The sequence below is a fragment of the Nothobranchius furzeri genome, chromosome 4 (genome assembly GCF_043380555.1).
Source record: "Nothobranchius furzeri strain GRZ-AD chromosome 4, NfurGRZ-RIMD1, whole genome shotgun sequence".
NCBI lineage: Eukaryota > Metazoa > Chordata > Actinopteri > Cyprinodontiformes > Nothobranchiidae > Nothobranchius > Nothobranchius furzeri.
The window spans coordinates 56,088,965-56,104,845 of record NC_091744.1 but is presented as its reverse complement, the minus strand read 5'-3'; the positions used below and the strand labels follow the sequence as shown (position 1 = coordinate 56,104,845).

At 38.9% G+C, this 15,881-nt stretch overlaps 1 protein-coding gene across 4 annotated transcripts; it reads left to right on the top strand.

Annotated features, from left to right (window-relative positions):
* Positions 1-2,211: 2,211 nt before the first annotated feature.
* On the top strand, positions 2,212-15,664 carry LOC139061606 (uncharacterized). 4 transcript variants are annotated; one of them, XM_070550281.1, is made up of 8 exons: positions 2,212-2,278; positions 4,651-4,737; positions 4,860-4,899; positions 5,335-7,536; positions 9,383-10,419; positions 10,672-10,827; positions 10,907-11,002; positions 14,057-15,664. In XM_070550281.1, exons 5-8 carry the CDS (start codon positions 9,763-9,765, stop codon positions 14,387-14,389), a joined length of 1,242 nt encoding a protein of 413 aa, XP_070406382.1. In that variant the 5' UTR covers positions 2,212-2,278; positions 4,651-4,737; positions 4,860-4,899; positions 5,335-7,536; positions 9,383-9,762; the 3' UTR covers positions 14,390-15,664. The 4 variants fall into 4 exon arrangements, with proteins under 4 accessions (XP_070406382.1, XP_070406385.1, XP_070406384.1 ...); XM_070550284.1 differs by having other exon boundaries at positions 4,860-5,457; positions 7,477-7,536; XM_070550283.1 differs by having other exon boundaries at positions 4,860-5,457.
* Positions 15,665-15,881: the final 217 nt, after the last annotated feature.

Sequence of the window (15,881 nt, the reverse complement as noted above, 5' to 3'; positions counted from 1 at the left end):
CCGGCCGGTGAAACCGAGGTACAACCAAATGACGTCACTACCCAGACACTAGCGAGCTGTCAAGTCTGGCGGTTTTAACTAGTTTTTAACTGGTTTTAATCCTTTTCTGTTTTAACCGTTTTTTCTTTGTCTACCACTGTGAGTTTTTTTTTTAAACTTTTAACTTTTTGGAGCTCGACTGCTGTGTGTTTTTACCTGCTGTCTACTTCCACCTGCCTCTTGCCTCTCACCTGCAGCCCTGGGTGTGTCGTCTGTGTGAGGCTGAGCCAGAAAGTTGTAGAGCTGGAGAAGAGGATCTCCACGCTCCACCAAATCCAGGACCATGAGCGCGACGTGGAAACCATTTTCTCTCGGACCTTCACCACCACTGATGGGGCTCAGCTGGCGGATGCCATCTCATGCCAGCCCAGCGTAACTGTTGGAGCAAATTCCATCTCCAGTTCTCCAAGCAGGCTCGGAGTGCCGGGGGCCTGCACAGCATTCGCGGCGGAGGAGGAGCGCTGGTTCCAGCTGGGGGCAAAGCCGAAAGCCCCCCTCAGCTCCACTCCCTTGCCCCAGGGTGCATGGGTCAAGGTTGGGTCCGGCGAAGGTGGGGGTACGCGGGGCGGTGGCCACTGATCTCCTCCACCTAGCCTGTCCTTGTCCAACCGTTTCGGCACCTTGGAGTTGGATTTTCCTCCTCTGCCAGCCCCTGGCCATGACTTTACAGGATCTTCCCAGCTGCTGCGGGACCAGCTGAACGGCAGCAGCCATCTACGTCGCACAACCCCCCAGACTGAAGCTGGGACCCACCAAGGTGCACTGACTTCTCGTTGCTGCAGCCCCGGGGGAGCTCAACCCATCAGTCAGCAGGTCCCGGAAGGGTCCTCTGCCCAGCTTCAACCAACTAACTCACCCATACTACCACCACCACCACCAACCACTCTCATCGTTGGGGATTCCATCATTCGTAATGTCAGGATGAGAGGAGCCCTGACCTTCTGTTACCCCGGAGCTACAGTGTTGGACATTGCAGGACACATCCCAGACCTCATCCAGAAACACACAACAGTGAGTAGAATCATCATCCACGCTGGTACCAGTGACATCCGTAAGCAGCAGTTAGAGCTCCTCAAGCGTGATTTTATTCACCTTTTTAATCTTTTAAGAACTATGCATCTGTCTGTTTTTATCTCTGGCCACACTCCCACCATGGGCAGAGGAATCGGCCATTTTAGCAGACTTTTATCATTAAACACCTGGCTTTCCTCTGCCACCGTGATCCGTAATGTTGGTTTTATAGACAATTTTAACATTTTCTGGGGCAGGAGACACCTGTTTGGAGCAGATGGGCTTCACCTAAATAGACAGGGGACCCGTACTCTAACCATGAGCCTGGCTTGTCCACGACCCCCCCGTCTACTCCACTGGCCTCATCTGCTCCCACTTCCTGATGTGTAGCTGGTCCCTGCTCCTACCAACCCAGCCCTGATTTTAACAGCAAATCACATATCGGACTCGGACCTTGCCATACCTCATTCATACCTGTTATTATCAGCAGAGAGCGGACAAACAATCATAAACCTAACAAAATCAACCCCAGTAATCTACAACAGTTACCAAAAGTCCAACCTTCAGTTAATACAGTCACTCCTTCACCTGTTACTATTAATATGGCTCTTTTAAATGTTCGTTCTCTGCTGAACAAAACGTTTTTAATAAATGACCTGATTTTAGATCGTAATCTTCGCTGTCTGCTTTTAACAGAAACATGGCTGAGTTCAGATGCACCTGTTGTTCTCACAGAGGCCTCTCCGCCAGATTTTTATTTTTATTTTTCAACGAGGAGTAGCAAAAGGGGAGGCGGTACTGCTTTTATTAGTTCATCAATACTTTCTGCCAAACCAGTTTTATTTGATAATTTTACCACTTTCGTATATACAGCAGCAGTTTTTAGCTCTCAGATTTTATATGTCACAGTTTATCGCCTCCTACACTGATAAAAAGGGGGAAATGGGATTGTGATCTTGACATGTAAATATTTTACAAAGCTAACATGATTCTTTTTTGTTTCTTGCTTTAACATAACAAAGTCTTAAACACATAACATATTCCTTGATGTTGTTAGATGTAAATTTAATTTTCATGTTGAAACAACATGTTCGGATCATGTTTCGGAGTACACTCCGCCCCCTTCGAGGAGTGACGTTTAAAACACTTAATGCTATAACACTTGCTGCTTGCTCATTTCATCCGCCATTTTCTGTGTCGTTGGGGAAAGGGCTCTTTGCTGAACACGGTAAGTCTATTGTTAAATTTATTCAAATTAAGTATATTGTTGTTCTCGGATGTTAACCAATAAATGTTATATATAATTTTTTTATAACCTAGTAGAATATAATAGTAAAACAAGCATTTTCAAGTTTGTTTAAAGATAGCTTTTTAAGCTAGCTAAATATGAAACTGTCCTGCTCTGTCATGATTTTACTCATGCCGATTTTGTGTGTGTGTGTGTGTGTGTGTGTATGTGTGTGTGCTTTTGTGTTCGACTCCTGAGTAATTTTAGCCAATTTAATGCCTGGTGCCATTACAATTTTAAAGTGTGGAGGATTAAAACACATCAGCCGCCCCTTGGTATTTCACGGTTTAGTTTTTGCGGCAGACTTATACTATCGTGTTGATTTCCCTTTAAAGCAAGATCCCCCCTCCCCGCTCCAAAATTAAAAAAAAAAACACCAAAAATATCTAGCAAAAGGCTTCGTTTAAGTCCCTCTTTAGGGGAATAAGGAGGCCAAGCCCGCCATTTTTTTACTTCTTTATCCCCACCCCCACCCCTCTTCGTGGGAGGGACCGGCGCGAGCGCGTTGCACAGCTATGCAGACTAGCTTGAGAGGCAAGTCTGTGGTGCAGGCACAAGTGGAGTAATTCTTGATTAAAGGTAAAACGGTTGATTTTACCATCCTCTGTTTTATACACCTTTAGTGTCCACTAATGAATTTGTTTTGCTTGCGCTTTGTAACTTAAGGGTCGTTGGTGTTATGCTTTACATTCTTTCAACAAATGACGAGCATATGGTTGACAATCCTGAATTGCGTTTCTGCAGTGTCTCTTTCTCTGGTAAAACGTCTTCTGAACCGTTCTCAGTTTGAATGAAGCGGCTGAGGAAGGACACACCGAGACGTGGTTCTGTTGTGTTTTGACGAGTCAGGCTCTGAAGCAGGTGCTAGCTCGGTCACAGGGCAGCTTGCACATATGTGAGGCTTACACAAGCCACTTCACGTGACAGTTTTCAGCATTTTAGGGATAATTATAAGTAAGTAAATTAATATAAGTTGGTGACAGAGTAATAGTTAATGGCGTTATCAATGTTTTGATAGGTAAATAAAAAGTTACATAATTTTTATGAATGATTAAATAACAGAATATAATATTCAATCTTACTTGTAGATGTAGTCCTACCTTATCTGCTCTTAATAGTATGCTGGTTGTATTTTTTGTGCATAGGCTGTACAAAAAAAAACGGTCATAAAACGGTCATAGTCAAAGTGTGCCCCTAATTTTAAAAAAGAAATTATTTTGTATGCCAAATCTCTTTAAAAAGGGTCCAATAGATCAGACATTATACTCTAAAGTGTATTTGAAAAGTGGGTAACACTCAACTATTAAGGTTCACAAAGAAAGTAACTGAACCGGAAATAATTAACTAATAAACAAAAATAAATAAAAAATAAACAGAAAAATCTAACCAAAAAGAAAAAAAAAATAGCAATAAATAAAATATTGAAAGGAGCTGCTTTTTTAATTGTCTGTTTCTAATTTTCTTATTTACATAACAATTTGCGTAGTTTAAAAGTAACAGAGGTGAAAAAGTAAGAATCCAGGCAGCAGTTTTTCTAGAGAGTTTAGAAGAGATGCAGGAAGATGAGAGCCAGACAGGATGTGAAAATAGTTCAATAAAAACAAAGCTTGAAAGTAAAATGTAGGTAGATTTATCTCCAGTACACGCTTTTACCAGTATAAAACAATAAGTTATACACATGTAATATTTATACATCTGATACAATTCAGATCACCTTCAAAACTCAGTCGCACACCCAGGGCTGTTTCAAGGAATTTTGGGGGCCAAGGCAAAACAGAACACCCCCCTAACACTAACCCGTACATAATAGACATGCCACCATTACATTATTAGCAGCAGAAATTAAATGTTATTACCATTTCTAATACAAGTGCATGTTAATGAAAAGCATTATATTTTACTGGATAAATGTATGTGTTATTTTGGCTAAGATGAGTGTTATTAATACAAACCTAAAATGTCACTGAAATGTAGGTCAAATATTTAAAAATATTTTTAACTACAAATATCAGATGGGAAAAAGGGAACTAAACACCAATCTAATGCATATTATTGAGTCTTTTATAATATTTTGCCTTTAAAAATTTGAGGCAGTTGAATGCACAGAGTATGCATGTGCTGGCGCATGGTCAGGATGGTACCACCTCTGTCTCTGAGCCAGGAAAAACGCTGCATATTATATTGGAACATCAACAATAAAAATCACCCCATTCCTTTAAAAGTTGTTGGGGTAAATTTGTCCTCTGCTGGTAGGATTGATTTGCCTACTTTGTTTACTTAATCTGACTATTATTATTTGATTTCCCTTCCAGAAACAGAAAAAAGGATTTCTTGACCTGCAGAGTCTTGTGTACAGTATATAACTTTGAACCACACCACGTGAAGGCTCTGTAGCAGTGGTAAGTTTCTTTTTTATATATTATACCAACTTGGAGATTTTTTTGTCATTGATTTTTGTTTTTTTATTTACATGAACAGGTGTACTAATTGTGATGTTTTTTTTTCTTTTTATCTCTTTTAGTGCATGTGGAAATGTAAGGAATGTCTAGTGTCAGTTGAAGGTAGACTTGCTCTGCTACATCATTATAAACTTAAACACCCACATTTTGGACGAAGCAACAGTTATCCGTGCACACACTTTGATTGTCCATGTAAATTTAAGACATGGAATGCATTATTAATTCATCAAAGTAGAGAACACTCTTCACAAACAAATCAAAATCCAAAAGAGCTATGTTTGTTCAATTGCCATATATGTTCATCAAAAAGTTTGGCAAATGAAAAAGAATATTTTGTTCATATAGCTGCTCACTTAAGAAAGAATGAAAATATTAGTTGTATGTTTGCTGGTTGTTCATTTGAAACATGTATATATGGAACTTTTAAATCCCATAAAAATCGCAGACATACACCTCATACCCTAACTGATTTTAAACCTGGTGTTGTTAAGTCACATGTGTTAGCTTCTTTGTCATCAGATAATTTGCCAATTCCAGACCAAGAAGAATGGAGTGTAGAAGAAAGTCCAGCTAGTGGTCAAGTTCAAGGTCTACAAGGTGCAGTTGAGAAGCAGCTTGCTGCAGCCCTTCTAAAGTTGGAGTATTTAGTCCATTGCCCAGGTACAGCTATAGATGAATTTTTGCAAGAAATACATTACCTTCTAACTGATTTATCAATCCCTCTATCGAGACATTTTGTACAAGACATCTTGAAAAAGTATGACATTGAAGTTGAAGACTCTGCTGTTGCAGAAATTAACGCATCTATAAACTCACACCCTGTGGCAAAATTTTTAGAAAAGGGTGGAATTCTCAGCACTTCTTATCTACGTAAAAGATACTTCAAGGAAAATTTTGGAGTTGTGGAACCAGTTTCTTACATTCTTGACAGTAAAAAGAAACGGTCCTTTCAGTATATTCCACTGTTAAAATCGTTGCAGCAAATCTTGAATCAAAAAGTTATTCTAGACAAGGTTTTAAAAAATCATACCGGAGAAGACAAAACAGAGGTTGATCAAGTTTTTCAATATAGGTCAATTAAAGATGGCATTTATTTCAAGCAAAATGCTTTCTTAAATTCTGAAGAATTACGAATTTTGCTTTAATTGTATGTGGATGATTTTGAAACCTGCAACCCTTTGGGTACTTCTAGAAAAACACACAAAATTTGTGCAGTCTATTGGATACTAGCAAACCTGCCACCAGGTTCTCATTCTCATTTGTCATCTATATATCTGGCTGTGCTTTGCAAAACAGTTGATGTAAAAACATATGGTTATGGAAAAGTTCTTGAACCCCTTTTGAAAGATCTTAAAACTCTAGAAGAGGACGGGGTCTATGTCCCATTATTGGGTAAATCACTTAAAGGAACAGTTCATAGTGTTATCGCTGATAATTTGGGGGCCCACGGCATTGCTGGCTTCATTGAAAATTTTTCTGGTGACTACTTCTGTCGCTTTTGTGTTGCTAAAAAGTCTGAGATAAGGCATAACTGTGTTGCATCTGGTGATTTTCAAGTCAGATCCAAAGAACTTCACAGTGAACATGTAAATATAGCATCTCAAAGCAACTCCCACTGTTTAGGAGTAAAGAGAGCTTGTATTTTCACAAAAAACTTAGTGCATTTTAATGTAGTGACTGGTTATCCCCCCGACATTGCTCACGACCTGTTTGAGGGTGTTGTACCAGTTGAATTGGCAAATTGTCTGGGGACACTAATAGCGAAAAAGTTCTTTAGTTTGGATGACCTTAATAAAGCTATTTTATCATTTCCATATAAGTGGTCAGACAAAACAAACAAGCCTCATATTTTGCCTCAGAATATTTGTGTCCGGAAAACTATTGGAGGCAACGTCCATGAAAATTGGACTTTTCTGAGATTGCTTTCATTTCTTGTTGGACATTGTGTACCAGAACAGGAGCCTGCATGGCTGATTTTAATGGATCTGAAAGATATTGTGGATTTGGCTGTTTCCCCTGCACACAACGACGAATCGATCACTTACCTTGAAAGCAAAATCATCGAACATAGGCAGCGGTATGAAGAGTTATTCCCCAATGACAGACTACTACCAAAGCATCACTATCTAGAGCATTACCCTCAAATGATCCGGTGTTTTGGTCCTTTGTCAGCTGTCTGGACTCTACGATTTGAAGCAAAGCATTGTTTTTTTAAGCAAGTTGTAAAGCACAGCAGTTGTTTTAAAAATGTCCCATTAACTTTAGCTTCTAAACATCAGATGATGATTGCTTTCCACATTAACTCACCATCTTACAGTAATTTGGCATTGGAAGTATCAAATGCATCCACAGTTCCAGTTCACATATTGTCAGAAAAGGTTTCTCAAGCCCTAAAAGCAAAATACCCCAATATCCTAGAAATTCACATGGCAAACAATGTCACTTTTAAGGGTATTTCATATGACAAAGGTATGATAGTGGCTGTAGGATCAGCTTTTGGGGTCATCACGTTTGGAGAAATTCTCCAGTTAAGCATAGTTAAAGAAAACTTATTCGTCTTTGTGGAACTGTTGTGTGGATGGTACATTGAACACTACAGAGCCTTTGAGCTGAGCTTGTCACCTTCAAGAGAGGTCCAGTTTTTGTCCATCAATGAACTTGCTGATGCTTATCCACTAGCTGCATACACGGTTGGACAAACCCGGATGGTGAGCCTCAAAAGGCATATCATTTTCAAAGGTTGGTAAAAATGTGAAGTGTCATGTGATGGGATGGCTTTTAGGAGTTAAAAAAATGTTTTCCCCAACAGCCAGTGTCTTACATCCTTTGCTGAGGCAACTTGGAGTGCTTAAATGTCAGTGTAATTGTATTGGTAGTAGACGATTGGTTCTGACAAAACCTTTTGTTTATGAAGAAGTTTACCAAATTCTTCTAAGTATATCTCTTCAGTTATTTTTATTCCAATTGAAAATAGTAGTTACATTGCAAACATAAGCGATCACATAGGATTAGAAAACATAAGAATACAATTGATGAAAAAGCAATTAAAGGTTCTTTTCTGGCCCAATCAAATCAGAATTTGTGTTTATATATAATGGCAGATTTTACGTTTTTGGTGTTGAATGGTAAAAATGCAGAAAGTTAGAAATATACTAATCTTTTGTACTTTGATGTAGGTTCTCATTTACCCAGGACTTGGTAATGTTGAGTTTAAATGAAGGGAACTGGACTTTTCTCATTTTAAACGCGTTGTCTCTGATCCAACAGGCTTCTTCAGTTTTGAGAAGACTGGATGAGGAGTCTAAAAATTAAGGTTGTTAAGGCTGGTTAGGAGGAGAGCTTCATCAGCAAACTTAACAACCCTTACTTTTAGACCAGTATTAACCCTTTGCATGTGACGTCACGCCACTTGTGACCGCCCCCTTCACCATGATGGATGTCAAAAAGACCATTTACACCCATTGAAACGCCAGTGAAGCTAGTCAAAACAAGCCAGTTTGCAGCCTTTTATCGCTTTTATTTAGTTGATTTGACAGTAAAATGGTTTTAAGCTTGCTGCGTGGTTGGCTGCGCTAACAGACAAGGACGTAAACTCAACTCGTTTTGTTTTTTTAATAACTTTGATGGAGACTGAGGATGGAGCTGAACTGCAGCGATCAATCGAGCAGACTAGCAGGCCTCAGATTAGCAGCGAACATGTTTTTACTGGGTAAGATTAACATTCATTTATTTCACAAGGAAGATGGGGACAGGGATAAATGTGATGCGTTTCTACCATCCTGATGGATGGGTATTTCACCACGGAGGATGCGCGCCGTCCCCTGTAGTGTAAAGTGAGATAAATATTAACAATATTAAAGCTCTGGTGTATGATTACGTGTGTTAAAATTCCGTTATTTATTTATATGAGCGTCAGCATTCAGAGATCTTCTTATTCCGGTGTGAGAGCAGCAGCTGAACCCGGTAACACCACCAGCAACAGAAGCTGGTAGGGATCCGGACTTTTTAACAATCAGCTTTGGTGTAAAGTGAAACGCTGTTTATAACATAAAGTTATAAATCCAGCGGGGTGAATTTAGGCAAAGTCAGCAACATGTTTACATCGGTGAACAGCTGCAGAGAGAACGTAAGCTAACGTTGGTAAGCTAGTTAGCATACCGCTAGATGCGCTACTTCTTCTGATAACTGAACTGGGCATGAACTAGTTGAAGGAATGCTGGAGGAGTTTTGTTTTCGTTTTGATCGCAAAAACAATTTCAGGCTCTACTTTTCCCTTTGTTTATTACTCGTGTCGCTCACTGTTTACATTCTTTTGCCGTCCAGCATGGTGGGCCCACGTGATTAGGTGACGTCGGTGCAAAGGGTCAATATCTGACCCTCCCAGCTCAGTCCTCTCAGAACTGAAGAAGCCTCTCGGGTCGGAAACAAAATGAGAAGAAAAGTCCAGTTGCCGTCAGTTTAGCTCAACATTCTGTTTTTTATGTTACATGTTTATTAATTACATTATATGTAGCCATTCAAATGTTTTATTTTTATTTTACTTCTTTAACTTTAAAACAACATTTTTATGACATCTGCTTCACAGATTGAGAGTCACAATGACAGGCCAGGCTGTACTGAAAGTGATCTTGGACGACAACACTTGTCAAAGGTTGACTTTCCTTGATGGACTTCCAGAGTCTGTGACAGAACTTGTCAATGAGGTTCAGAGACAATGTGGCCTGAAACATGCGATCAGACTTCAATTTATGGATCCATTATTCAGCAATGAGTTTATGAACATTACTTCCATGGATGAAGTCCAGGACAGAGGGACAATTCGAATTATATCCACGACAGGGAATTCCTTTACAGACTCTGAATTCCCCGGCACTTCAGCAAATGACTTAAATACTTGTGTTGCTGAAACATCCCTTCTTTTAAGTGGTTGTGTTGACATGGATATTCTTGCCTCAAACGAATCGGATGCATCCAGCTCATCAGTTTCCAGGACATTCTGGCCCACTATCTTTAACATTCCACAGTTTTCCTTCGACAGAGATAAAGCTGCAGCGTGGAAATGCCAAATACAAAGAAGATGGAACATTCCTTATTCCTGATCTAAAACTGAAGCACAACATTCTGGAATGTCTGACTCAAGAAATTGTTCGTTTTAAAGTTTATGTCACTGATAAAGAGTTTAATTCTGTGGGTGAAGCACTTATTGCCAAACACCCCTGTCTTTCTGAGAGAGGATCCATAACAGGATATGCAGGTTGGAAAGTCAGCTTAAAGAACAAGCTTGCAATGTATCGCACCCAGTTAAGAAAGCTGGGATGCCCTGAAGTTGTGGTGAACTCTGCGAAAAACAAATCTGCGGGACAATCAGCTGCTTCTGGAATCAAAAGACCACGCCGTTGTGAGGTCAACTACTGCCCACCTTACCCAGCTGGAGAGACCGACCAAAGCCTGGAGAGCCTGAGAATATCACTTCTTTTGGACATCAAGAAGAAAAACAACAGGGATGTTGTGAGGAAGAAAATGGAAAGGTCATTCGCATACAGAAGACTCGAGGTGGTTCGGGACACGCCCATGGTTCAGGACGTTAAAGCTAGATGGCCTGCACTATTTGACATAAATGAGGTCAGTCATGACTTCAGTTTGATTTTTTTTCAAGGTTTAGAGACCATGTAAATTTCTATATAATAATAGGACATGAAGCATAGGACATCCCGACATTAAAAATTTGACATTTTTAAATAGTATTCTACATATTAAAGTTCTCATGTTTTTAATGTAGTAGTTGCGGCTTTCTGTCATATCACAAACTGAAAGTTTGGTTCTGACGTTTACAATGCATTTTTGTGTCCTCTCCTTTCCCACAAACTTTTGTAGATAAACGCTGAATTCAAGCGGATTACCACAATACCACTGCAGTCCAGATTCCTGTCACAGTTGGATGTGGTATCTGCCAAGCTTCAGAAACTGTTTGAGAAACGTGGAGGACAGATTGGACAGAGACTTCTGAAAATGATGGAACCTGTGGCTCAAGTAAGATTGCTTATTTGTTTTATTATTGTGTTTTGGATTTCAGATTTTTTAAAAATTATTTTCTATCAACCTCAACTAGAATGAAGATGATGTGGACTTGGGACGGGAATGTATCATCAAGGCACTTTGTGTGTACCTCAATGAGGACCCTGACAACCTTGTGAGAGAGTTTGCAGTGAGTATTGGGTGGATGTTCCATTTAATTCCATTAGTCACAGTGTTTCCCCTGGGAATTGTTCCAGCTGTGGGGGGGGGGGGGGGGGGGGATTATGACACATCTCACCTTTATGTTAATATTGTTTTATTTGATGCACTCAACTTTGAACTGCACCAATCCAGCAACTGCTATATTTTAATAACTAGTATTAAAGGTGAATACACCAATATTTGCACAAGAATAATTTCTGTTTTAAACTCTCAGTGACACACTTTGCAGGAGGGTGTTGGCATTTAATTTTTGGCTTGGTGTCTGGAAAAACATCTCCTTCTGCCCCCCTTTATTTGACTTTCTGCCCCCTTTATTTAGGTCCAAGATCATTACTGGACTGGTCCTGTTAAACACCTTCTACACCCCTGCTTAGTAGACTTAATGAAGTATTTTTAAGCCAGTATAAAAATGACTGAAACACAAATTTACATATTTGGCGTTATTGACCAATATCTTTGATGTAATTTATTTGTTAAGAACATCAAGATGCTTTACAGTGAACATTATAATAAAGTACATGTTTCTAGTGCAGAGAGGAGACAACCCATAGAAGCACTGATTTGATCTCATTTCAGAGAAAAATAGAACAGGGCAGATGCACCTAATAAATAAAATTACTAACATAAACTCAGGAATCTGTTTTTCTTCATTGTTCTGGTGCTGAAAATATCACTAATGCAGATCAGAGGAGACACACAGATGAATGCACCTCTTATTTATTATTTGGAAATTAGTGGGTGCAGATTACATCAATACATTATTTTAAGTCTGAAATTGATATGGATTGATCTGAAGTTGTTTATTCATAAACGGTTGTTTATTTGAAAACTATTTACAGAGCAGCCTCAGAACTGAGATTAAATATTTATGATCACAATAGTAAAGAAACTAGTACAGAACAAGTTTTTCAGTAAAATCAAAACATAAATATTTAAGTGCATGGATTAATACATCTGAACTCATGCAGTAGGAACTAGAAAATATTAAGTACTAGAAATAGACACAACTTTTTATTTTAATTTGATTACACTGATTTTTTCCTAACGCTGTTGGCATTTCCCCCCCACACAGTTAAACAAAACAATGTTGATTAAGGTGTGTGTGAGAGAGAGAGAGGGAGAGAGTTAAAATAATTTAAAAAAAACCAGACTAGAGAGGAGGCAGTGGCTGACGCATGCACGAGCCGTTTTCAGCTCTGTCTTGTCAAATGCACCACGTACGTTACGGAAAAAGTAACTTTAAATATTGAACTGAAAAAGGCGAGCTGAAGAAAATGTAGGGAGTTCTGAAGAAATGACAGAGACAGCGAAGAGATCCGTTACTGTCTGTGTGTGCGCGTGGATGCCTGGGTCGAGCTGACTGAGCTCTTGGCTGCAGAGTTATGTGTGTAGGGAGGGGCGGGCGCTCTATGTGACTGGCCAATCACAGAGCGTGAAGACCGTCAGTTACCCAATGAGGATTTTCCTTCAGCACGATTACAGATATTTATGAGTTTTACACTCGTTTCATGCTCGTATTCGTCAAAAATGCTTTATCCGAACGCTCATCCCTAGCTGTAACCACCCTGCCCTTTCTCCTCCTCCTTTCTGCCTGCCGGCTGTGATCACAAGCACTCAGTAGTTCCCGCTGCTTCTTTGGGAGATGGAGCAAAATATTAAAAAAATTATGAAAAAATCAAAACGGTGGTGGGATTTCAGCCGTGGCGGCCCGCCACGGCTACGCCTATGTAAGGAAAACACTGAGTCAAGAAGATAGGCATTTACACTGAGTTAGGGATTTAGTAATGTGTTCATCCATGTGCTTAATAGTGGATGGACATGGGTAGGAAAAAGAAATCTGATAAACGGGACATAATTTCATTCAATTTCAGTGTATTGTGGTGTAACGGTAGCCATATAGTAAATTAAGAAACGTTTTACTTTTTACACAGCCACAGCATTAAACTGAGCAGTAAAAACAAAATGCATACAGGTAAATATGCAAAAAAGATTTGTAATGGGAAAAAATGCAAGTCAACAGAAAATAAAATGTGAGAGAGAAAGTGTTTACAGCCTTTTTTCCGAAAAACTAGATAGCTCAGCTCCAAACCAGAGGAGTCTATGACTGAGTTAGAGAAGAAAAGAGCTGGCCTGTGACAGGAAAATGGTGAGTCAGAGGAGGATGGGATGTCTGATTGGCTGGGGACAGGAGAGGAGGATGCTGGGTTTGTTCCTGAACTGAACCTATTGAAGAACTTGTTCAGTTCATTGGCTGTGTCCAGGCTGCCATCTGTGCAATCCTTCCTCTGTATGAAGCCTGTGATCTTCTTCATCCCTGACCAGACATCTCTGATATTGTTCCTCTGTAGTTTGTTCTACAGCTTCTTCCTGTATGCCTCGTTGGCTATTTGATCTTGACCTTCAATTGCTTCAGGGTTGTGGGCGAAGCCTTTGGAACTTTGATAACCTTTCCTCAGAGCCTGAGTGGGCAGGAATGGTTTAGGCTCCGCCCAGGGTGAATGTGACTTCACAAACACCAGCAGTTTTAGTCTGCCTTTTGTGGTCTGCTACAGATGCACAGCAATTCAGATGCATACTAAAAAAATGCTATTTTATGAATTTTTAAAATTTTTATTTATTTATTTATTTATTCAATTCAAATCAATTTTATTTAAAAAGTGCCAAATCATGACAAGAGTCATCTCAAGGCACTTCACACAGTAAACATTCCAGTACAGGTCAGTTCATTAAGCCAATCAGAAAAAATGTTTCCTGTATAAGGAACCCAGCAAATTGCATCAAGTCACTGACTTTACAGCAATCCTCATACTAAGCAAGCATTTATTTATTTATTTATTTTCAGCTTAATTTAATTCCTCTGCCATAAAAAATGCTACAAGAACAAGCTAAGAACAGGCAAAAAAAGATTTTCATTGGAGTGGGTCTTAATGAAACTGTTCTCCATGCTTTGTTTATAGTTCATAAAATAATTATTTGTCAAATATTTTAAAGCCTTCATTGAATACTTATTTGCATTCCTCAGGCCGCAGATGAGGACTACCTCCAGACGTCCATTGAGGAGACTACCCTGGGAATCTATGTGGTGAGAAGTGTACTGACCAATACAGCAGAAGACATTGGGATTGTGCTCGAAGGCCAAATAGTATTCCAAGACCTGGATAACATAGCATTAGCTACAGCTGTGCTATTTGGACTCATCTATGCACTGAACCTGAACTACCCTCCCAGTTTGAAGTACACATTTGAAGTCCTGCAGAAACTAGTGATGGAGCTCGAAGGAAGCACTCTTTCAAAGAAAGTCCAACTTCTCAAAAATAGACTCTGCGAGTTAGATGTTTTTACTAATGTAACCTAAAGAATTTTCCAGCCTTTAGGGGTCAATTTCCTGCTCTGTTTTCTACAGACTTATTCTCTCATTCACAATTTTTCTTCTACAATTTAGTGGGAGTCAATGAGATTCAGAAGCAACGTGGCCTAAAACATGCGATCAGACTTTAATTTATGGATCCATTATTCAGCAATGAGTTTATGAACATTACTTCCATGGATGAAGTCCAGGACAGAGGGACAATTCGAATTATATCCACGACAGGGAATTCCTTTACAGACTCTGAATTCCCCGGCACTTCAGCAAATGACTTAAATACTTGTGTTGCTGAAACATCCCTTCTTTTAAGTGGTTGTGTTGACATGGATATTCTTGCCTCAAACGAATCGGATGCATCCAGCTCATCAGTTTCCAGGACATTCTGGCCCACTATCTTTAACATTCCAGTTTTCCTTCAACACAGAGATAAAGCTGCAGCGTGGAAATGCCAAATACAAAGAAGAGAAGGCTAGGCTAACATGTAAGTTTTTTGTTTGTTAATGCAGGCAACTCTTTCCACAGTAATACATTACAAATATATTAATACATTAGTAACACAGTAATTTTTTGTAAATTTCTTGGGTTTCCTGGAAAAAAATTTAGCTTGTGAGATGGTGTTACCTTTTGTGATCTTTTAACTTGCTTCCTGTTGACAGGTTTTTTTGTAAGTAATTTCTCAATTCAGAAGGTTTGCCAGTAATGAAACTTTGGTGTGACTTGTGAAAATGAGCTCCTTTTGTGACTAATCAGTTAGTTCATGTTTTTTATGAAGGAAGTATTTGCAAAAAGGGTAAGACCAAATAGTCCTCTGTGATTTGGATAGTTGTCCAATTTAGCCAAATAAAGGCCAATTTTGTTTGGATATCGTTAATTAAAAAAATGAGATTATTTTTTTCCTAAGGTATTCTTGAATATAAAGTGTTCTTGATAATCAGAAGTAATAGATTAAGATTTCAGTTTGCTGTGTGTAATTTAAACTGTTCAAGAGTGGGTATGTTTATTCGAGTTCCGGACTAAAGTTTCCAGTATCCACCTTTAATATCAATAACTACCAGGTTGTGGGAGTACTCTGCTTTTGGCTACAGACAAATGTTTAAATGTGGTTGTTTTTTTACATCATTCTGTATACTCAGTTTGTGATTGTAAAGCAAATTGTTAAACTCACAATACTGTTGAATGCACTGGAGTTATGTTTCTTTAATTGTACCACAAGTATGGAATTGTATTTGTAAATTCAAATAAAACAATTGTGCAGATGATTAATCATGTAATTTGTTATTGATTATCCTATCAATACAAAATGTGGTTTGTATAAGATAGCTGAAAATTGTGTTTTTTAACATAAAAAATATTTGTATTATGAAGTTGAAAAAATCATATTCCTCACACTTAAAAAATATATATAAAACATGAAAAATCTCATGTTGATCAAACCTAAAAATGATTTATTTTATAAACTTAAAAAAATCAGGTTCCTCCC

What these genes read in the sequence shown, in the direction of transcription:
- LOC139061606 (XM_070550281.1), top strand. Translation starts at nt 9,763, where the DNA reads ATGCATCCAGCTCATCAGTTTCCAGGACATTCTGGCCCACTATCTTTA. An exon ending in CACTATTTGACATAAATGAG is followed by an intron (nt 10,420 to 10,671) that starts GTCAGTCATGAC and finishes AAACTTTTGTAG; the next exon opens with ATAAACGCTGAATTCAAGCG. An exon ending in ACCTTGTGAGAGAGTTTGCA is followed by an intron (nt 11,003 to 14,056) that starts GTGAGTATTGGG and finishes TGCATTCCTCAG; the next exon opens with GCCGCAGATGAGGACTACCT.